Genomic DNA, 7,124 nt, shown 5'->3' with positions numbered 1-7,124 from the left:
CCAACGTGGGGTCCCCTTCCCAAACTGCTCCAACGTGGGTCCTTCCCACGGGCCGCAGTTCTCCACTAACTGCTCCAGCATGGGTCTCTCCAACACAACCCACGGCCTCCTTCGGGCACGGCTGCTTCTTCCAGTGCGGGACCCTCCACGGCTCCATCTCCGTGAGCTGCAGGCGAGGTTTTAACAGCTAATGACAGGAGCCCTCACTGCAGCCCCCTCCCCTGCTACCGAACCAACCCACCACACAAACCACAGCACAAGGAAACCTCTTGCACACTCAGAGTGCAGAACTGTGGGACAATTTGGGTGGGAAGGGCTCTCCAGGGGTCTTCCATCTGTCGCTCTGCTCGAAGCAGGGTCGGTACGTGGGCTGTTGGCTGCACAGGGCTTACAGGAGCTGAGTCTGTATACAAAAACCTGCAGATTTGGCCCATAGGAGAAGCCTGATGAGCCCAGGTGAGGTGAGGGCATGATTTGCAAAATTATGACCCAAAACAGCTGTGTCCTCCCTGGTAAATCCAGGAACCATCACAGCCAGGACTCTGCTGCACCGGTTCAGAGAGTCCCAGAGTCCCAGAAGGGTTTGGGTGGGAAGGGACCTTAAAGCCCACCCAGTGCCACCCCCTGCCACGGGCAGGGACACCTCCCACTAGCCCAGGTTGCCCAAAGCCTCATCCAGCCTGGCCTTGAACCCCTCCAGGGATGGAGCATCCACAGCTTCTCTGGGCACCCTGGGCCACTGCCTCACCCCCCGCACAGGCAGACAATTCTTCCTCACATCTCATCTCCATCTTCCCTCTTCCAGCTTCAACCCCTTCCCCCTCGTCCTGTCACTACGTGCCATTGTAAAAAGCCCTTGTGCAAAGAGGCTCCAGGCTTGGTTTAAGATTGAAGAGAAAAATAAACACAGTCCTGACCATTTTTATGGTTTTTTTTCCTGTTTTATACAGTAAAAGAGATGCAAAAAATAGAACTGGTCACCCTTGTCCCAGTGAATGAATAACCAAGCCTGATCCACAGCTTTGCTCCGTGCCCCACAAAGGACCCTCGGATGGGAGAAGGATGGCGGGGCATAGCAAAGCCCAGATAACAGCATGGTGGGCTTTGTTGGCAAAATTGGGATCTCAGTGACTTCAGTCTGGAGAGAGAGGGTCCTTGGGACTGTGGGTGCTTGGGGATGAGGGTCTGCGATGTGCATCAGCATCATACATCCCCCTTGGGCAAACAGCATCTCCTGTTAGGGCAGCTGACAGCTACAAGTGGACATCTCCTGAACCTCAAAGTTTTTCTCCTTTCCCAGCTGTATCAGCTGCTCTAAAAGGGGATGGTGCATCCCTGGCCCTAGAGCAGGGCAAGGCGGGTGCCAGCCCCGCCATGCACCAACGGCTTGGATGGTGCTGCCTTCACTGTGTTTCACATTGATGCAGAGCTGGGAGAACACTTGTGAGTTCTTTGCAACCCCTCCTCTTCCCTCTGACCCTCCATGAAACACTCCCCGGTGTCAGGGCCCTTTGCACGGGTTTTTATCTTCCCAGATCCCCAGGCATGCACTGGCGGGGAGCGCACATGAGAGAGCACTGCAGACTTAGGGAAACTCTGCAACATCCCTTAGAAACAAGAAATACACCCACACCAGGACGGCCTTGAATCTGACAGCACAAACTCTCCCAGCCCCCCTCCTTCCCCAGCACAGAGACAGGCAGACGCTGCAGACGTGGTGCTGGGAGGCATTTATTTGGTGCTCACAGGCTGTCAGCACCCACAGGGCCTCTCCGTGTGCCCAGGGGAGCTCGTGCCCTTCCTCGTGCGTCCAGTCCGGGGATGCTCAATGGTACTTGCGGGCCAGGGCGTGAGCCACGACACCCACCAGCTTTTGCCAGGCAAACTGGCAGGTGGGGGTGAAATCCTTGGCAAAGTGGGCAGCCAGGACGATGATGAGGATGTCTCCGAGGAGCTGGGGGAGAAGGAGGAAAACAGGGTTAGTGCTGCTGGAACTGCTGTGCTGCAGCGGGACCACGGAGCAGGGACCAGACATCTCCGAGCTGGGGCTGAGCGGTTGGACTCCCAGCCTCTCAAAGAAGTCTCTGAGCAACGGCTGGCACAATTCCACCAACCCCACCCTGCTCTGGACAGCTTTTCCCTTTGCACAAGCTCTTCCTCTCCCTGGTTTTCCTGCTACAGACTTCCCTCTGGTTTTAGTTCTGCCACCCTTCCCTTCCCGTCCTCCCTCTACCCTGCATCCCCCAGGCAGAATCTCCTCTCTCCTGATTTCTCCCCGAGGCCGAATTCCCCTCTTGAAAGGACTCCGGCATGCTGCACGCTCCTCCTCTTCCTTCCCAGCCCCGCCACCCCATGGCAGTGGTCCTCAGGCTGCAGGCTGGCCACAGGGACCAGCTCACTCCCTTTTCCCTGGGACTGCTACAACAAAATCCTCTGTCTTCCAACAGAAAGTTCTGGGGTTTGGGAACAAAACAACATTTGCTACATTCTTAAAAAAAAAAAAAGAAAAAGAAAAAAAAAGAATGAAAGAAAGAACCTTGAAACCATTTCTCTCCATTTTTGAGATGCTGTAATAATTTGGCCTGAGACCCACCCTGTAGGATGCTGGTTTTTTTCTTTTTCTCTTTAGAGGTACCTACCCTCTCCTCCCCATTGCTCCGCTGGGACTAAAAATGGGACTTTTTAGTGTGAGAGTCACCCACCCTCTTGCAAACAGCCCTGCACAAGCTGTCATCTCCCTTGGGCACTACGCAGGGACTCTGCCTCCACCAGCCAAAGAAGGTACCCCCAGGCAGCATTTTGGGAGGCAATACTCTCAGTTCCAAAGCAAAACCTGACTTCCCCCCCATGACATCGGGAAGGGGCTGGGACTGCAAACAGCTCACCCTGAAGTTCTCGGGGTCCACGTGCAGCTTCTCGCAGTGCAGCTCCGACAGCTTGGAGAAGGTCGCCTTGATGTTGTCCAGGTTCTTGACGGCTTCCCCGAAGGAGGTGAGCACTTTCTTGCCATGGGCACGGACCTTGGGGTTGCCGAGGATGGCGGTGGGGCTGGAGAGGTTCCCGAAGTTAGCGAAGAACCTCTGGGTCCAGGGGTAGACGATCAGCAGCCTGGGGAGAGATGGAGGGACACAAGCAGACACACAGACACTATTAATTCTCCCAAATGCAATTGCCACAGTTTGCCCAGGGTGCAGCTGAGCAGATGCCTGGGAGCTGGACCTACCTGGCCAGAGCCTCGGCACCGCATTCCTCCACGTTGACCTTGCTCCAGACGTTGGCGATGAGCGCCTTCTCCTCGGCTGTCCAGTGCACCATGGTGACAAGTGGCTTTGCTGGGAGCTGCAGGAGGACAGAGACCCCGTATCCGAGCTGCAGACCCCACGGAGGCTTTTATCCCCTGCCGGCAGCTCCTCCCCATCCCGCACCGTGGGGTCATTGGCTGGGGCCAGGATGGGGGTCCAGGCTGGTGGGGGAGCAGAAGGGGATGGCCAGGGTGTGGCGTGCTGAGAAGGGGCCTCTGGTTATCCTGAGTTCAAGACCTTTATCCTTTCCCCTCTGTGCAGGCAGTTCTCCGTTTCACCCCTGTTTTCATGGCCCCTTTGCAGAGAAAGGGCTGCACAAGCCCCTGTGCAACAGCTGATGATGGTTTAACAAGTGCGTGGGACTCGGTAGAGTGTGAGCCTTGCATTTTGGCTCTCCCAAGAGCCGGACTCTGCCTTGCCTTTGCTTCTATCAGTGAAATGATGAATGCTCTTGCCAAAACACAGCCAGTGTCAGAGCAACCCAGGGGTTTTGCTGCCAGCGAACCGCGCAGATACGTGTGCCCCGGGAGGACTGCACCGCTGTGAGCAATGCTGGAGGTGCTCAGAGGATGCTCAGGCTTTGCAGATGAAATCTGCATTGACCCCGTTGTCCTCCTGTAACAGAACCTGACCTGCTTGGTTTAGTTTTCCCTTTTGGAGCAGGAAGAAAGTCACCCAAATGTTCTGCCCTCAGATGCAAAATGACCCTCCAGATGCCACGTGGCTGGACAGGGAGCAGGTACCAAGCAGGATCGCCTTTTTCATCCCATTTCTGCTTTCATCCATGTCCACAAAGGGCAGGAGAAACGGGCTTTGAACCCCAGGTTTGCCACTGCAGGATCTGCTGTGGGCTCAAAAAGCAGCAAGAGCTCAGCCTTGGGGGGACCCCAGGGCCTTTCCCTTCCCAGCCTGCCCTGACAAAGCTGCCACGTGTCACATTTTCCCACATTTCTCATTTCCCCCCACATCCAGCCAGGCTGGCAGGAGGAGGTGTTTGGAATTCACGTGAATTGCTCTCCTGGGACACCCCTGAGCACTCTGGGGGTGATGCGCTCTCCCCAGGACCAATGCCCTTGCACTGGGGGCCTCTCGGGCACCTGGGGCAATCCTCTGTCCTGTTGTTTTCCGTACAACTTAGACTGGGCTGAGCCAGAGGCTCTGGGTTTTGTTGTTGCAGCGAGTGGGGTGAGCAGTGCCCAGGTTAGAGGTGGGGTGTTTGCATGGCGAGGCTGGAGCAGAGCTAAAGAGCTGACTGAGCTCCTCTCCAGACATCAGGGCTTGCCTTCCTCCACCATGGACCTCCTCCTGCTAAGTGTCTTCTTGGCCTTTTGCTGAAAACATAGGACTGGGAGGAAAATCAACTTAAAGAAAGAAAATACCGAGGGAGATTTTCAGCCTGATGATATCTCTTTTCCCCTTTAGTTATAGACTTTTTTTTTTTTAATGGAGTAAGGATGAATAATCTTTATTAGAGTTGCCTAGTGCACTGGACCGTGATGATAAATCACGTCGAGCGCTGACTGGCTGAGTACACGGGGAGAGAGCACACAAAAACAAAATGCCACCGGGCTGCCCACCCTCCTGCTCCAACCTTATCAGCCCCCCCGGGATCTGCGGTGCTGCCAATGCTGCACCGGCCATCGCAGCGTCGCGGCATCACCCGGGGATGCTGTCGGCTCCCTCAGCAGCATGCCACCATCCCACAGGGGACACAACTGGAGCTGGCAAAGCAGCACAGGGAGGGGACGTCCTGCAGGATGTGTTTGCTGGGGGGGACAGGGACTGGGGTGTCATCCGCCAGCTGGGAATGGGGACGGGTACCAGGGTGTCATCCCCCAGCTGGGGCTGGGGACAGGGACCTGGGTGTCATCCTCCAGCTGGGAATGGGGAGAGGGACTGGGGTGTCATCCCCCAGCTGGGGCTGGGGACAGGGACCAGGGTGTCATCCTCCAGCTGGGAATGGGGATGGGGACCAGGGTGTCATCCCCCAGCTGGGGCTGGGGACAGGGACTGGGGTGTCATTCCCCACCTGGGAATGGGGACAGGGACTGGGGTGTCATCCCCCAGCTGGGGCTCGGGCCCGGGCCCGGGGGGCCCAGCTGGGGCTGGGGACAGGGACCAGGGTGTCATCCTCCAGCTGGGAATGGGGATGGGGACCAGGGTGTCATCCCCCAGCTGGGGCTGGGGACAGGGACTAGAGTGTCATCCCCCAGCTGGGGCTCGGGACGGGGACCAGGGTGTCATCCCCCAGCTGGGGCTGGGGACGGGGACCAGGGTGTCATCCCTCAGCTGGGACTAGGGACAGGGACCAGGGTGTCATCACCCAGCTGGGAATGGGGACAGGGACTGGGGTGTCATCCCCCACCTGGGAATGGGGACAGGGAGGGAAGCCACGAGCAGTGCCAGCAGAAATGTCCCCGTCCTGCCAGGCTGCTGGGGGCAGGGGATGGGACCTCCCATCCCTGGTCCCAGGAAGGGGTACCCCAGTGGGAACCCCAGCAGCGGAGGAGCCCAGCCCTGCTCGGCTGTGCTGAGCTGCAGGGTCTGAGGTCTGCTCGGCTCATTCCTACCCCCAGACATCTTGCTTGCAGGAGGAGACCTACTTGTTTAAATAATTCATTCGTTTCTGCCTGAATTCTGTGAACAACCATGCTCTTGCAAAAGTCTATGAATATCTATCATGAAACCTATGAAAAATCATAAAGAATCGGGTTTTTTTGTAACCCGGGACACCTGACCACGGCACGGCACTCTCTGCCTACCCACACTCCCTGCAGGGAGGAAAAAACTTTGGGACTTGCTGGGAATCACCTTCTCAGCACCTGCCTCTACACCAGGAACAAAATGCCTCTTCCTCCCAGAAACACGTGTGAGGAGGGGGATTAATGGGTCACAGAGGGATTTGAATGACCTCCAGTGGGTCAGGGGCAGGAGAGTGGGATGCTCATGAGTGTGGATGGAGCAGGGACAGGACACAGCGCAGACGGTGTCGGAGATGCTGGGGTATCCAGCTATGCCCTCTTCTTTCCCTTATAAAACTGAGCCTGTCCTTTCAGCTAACTGCTGCTTTTACCGCGTCACGCTCAGATCAGACGGTGCAGACAGTGCTTCCCATGCCAAGAACAAACTCTACCCAAAAAAGTCCTGCTCTGCAGACGCTGAAACACCCCAGCAGCTCCGTGCGCACAGGGCATTGATTGATGCTCACGTCCAGAAAATTATTGATAGTCCCCGCTATGAGCAGGATTGGGCCCCCCTTAGAATTGCAGGATGGGCGGTGTAGGGTGAGAAAGAAGCGCACAAACAAAGTGTGGACAGGGCTTGATAGCAAAATGTTTATCTGAAACCTGCCCCCACCCAGCTGGCTGCTCGGCCGGTATGAGTCAGCTCATTTCTTGTCGGCTTTGTGCCAGGGATGAGCCAGCGTGGATTAAAGTCTTCACTTTATCCTTCCTAAAAAACATGAATATGTAAAATCCAGCCCAGTTCTTCCATGGAAACTCCCCAGGGCACGACTGCTGTATCTCCCAATACTCTTTAAGGATCATTTCCAGAGGCAAACCCCCCACAAAAAACCATGCAGAAGAAAGGAGATGGTATTTTCTGGGAGCAAAGCACCCACCCTGCTCAAGCTGACACCCCCAGTCCACCCATGGGTACCCCAGGTCCCCGTTCCCCCAACCCCTCCAGCCCCCAGGGACACACGGATGCGGTGCAGCCTTCACAGGATGAACTTTATTTGGTTGTTAGAAGCTGTCAGCTCCAGGGCAGCATGTCAGCCGGTGCACGACATGCAGCTGGAGGATGCCGCCGGGATGTTCC

At 56.5% G+C, this 7,124-nt stretch overlaps 1 protein-coding gene across 1 annotated transcript; it reads right to left on the bottom strand.

Moving 5' to 3' along the window:
• Nucleotides 1-1,823: 1,823 nt before the first annotated feature.
• On the bottom strand, nt 1,824-3,350 carry LOC104459031 (hemoglobin subunit epsilon). Its single transcript, XM_010074466.1, has 3 exons — nt 3,224-3,350; nt 2,886-3,108; nt 1,824-1,954 (listed from the first exon to the last, which is right to left on the bottom strand). Exons 1-3 carry the CDS (start codon nt 3,313-3,315, stop codon nt 1,826-1,828), a joined length of 444 nt encoding a protein of 147 aa, XP_010072768.1. The 5' UTR covers nt 3,316-3,350; the 3' UTR covers nt 1,824-1,825.
• Nucleotides 3,351-7,124: the final 3,774 nt, after the last annotated feature.

Source organism: Pterocles gutturalis, unplaced genomic scaffold (assembly GCF_000699245.1).
Source record: "Pterocles gutturalis isolate BGI_N339 unplaced genomic scaffold, ASM69924v1 scaffold21957, whole genome shotgun sequence".
Lineage (NCBI taxonomy): Eukaryota > Metazoa > Chordata > Aves > Pterocliformes > Pteroclidae > Pterocles > Pterocles gutturalis.
Note: the sequence above shows the minus strand (reverse complement) of the source record. Positions and strands in the feature narration are given on the sequence as shown.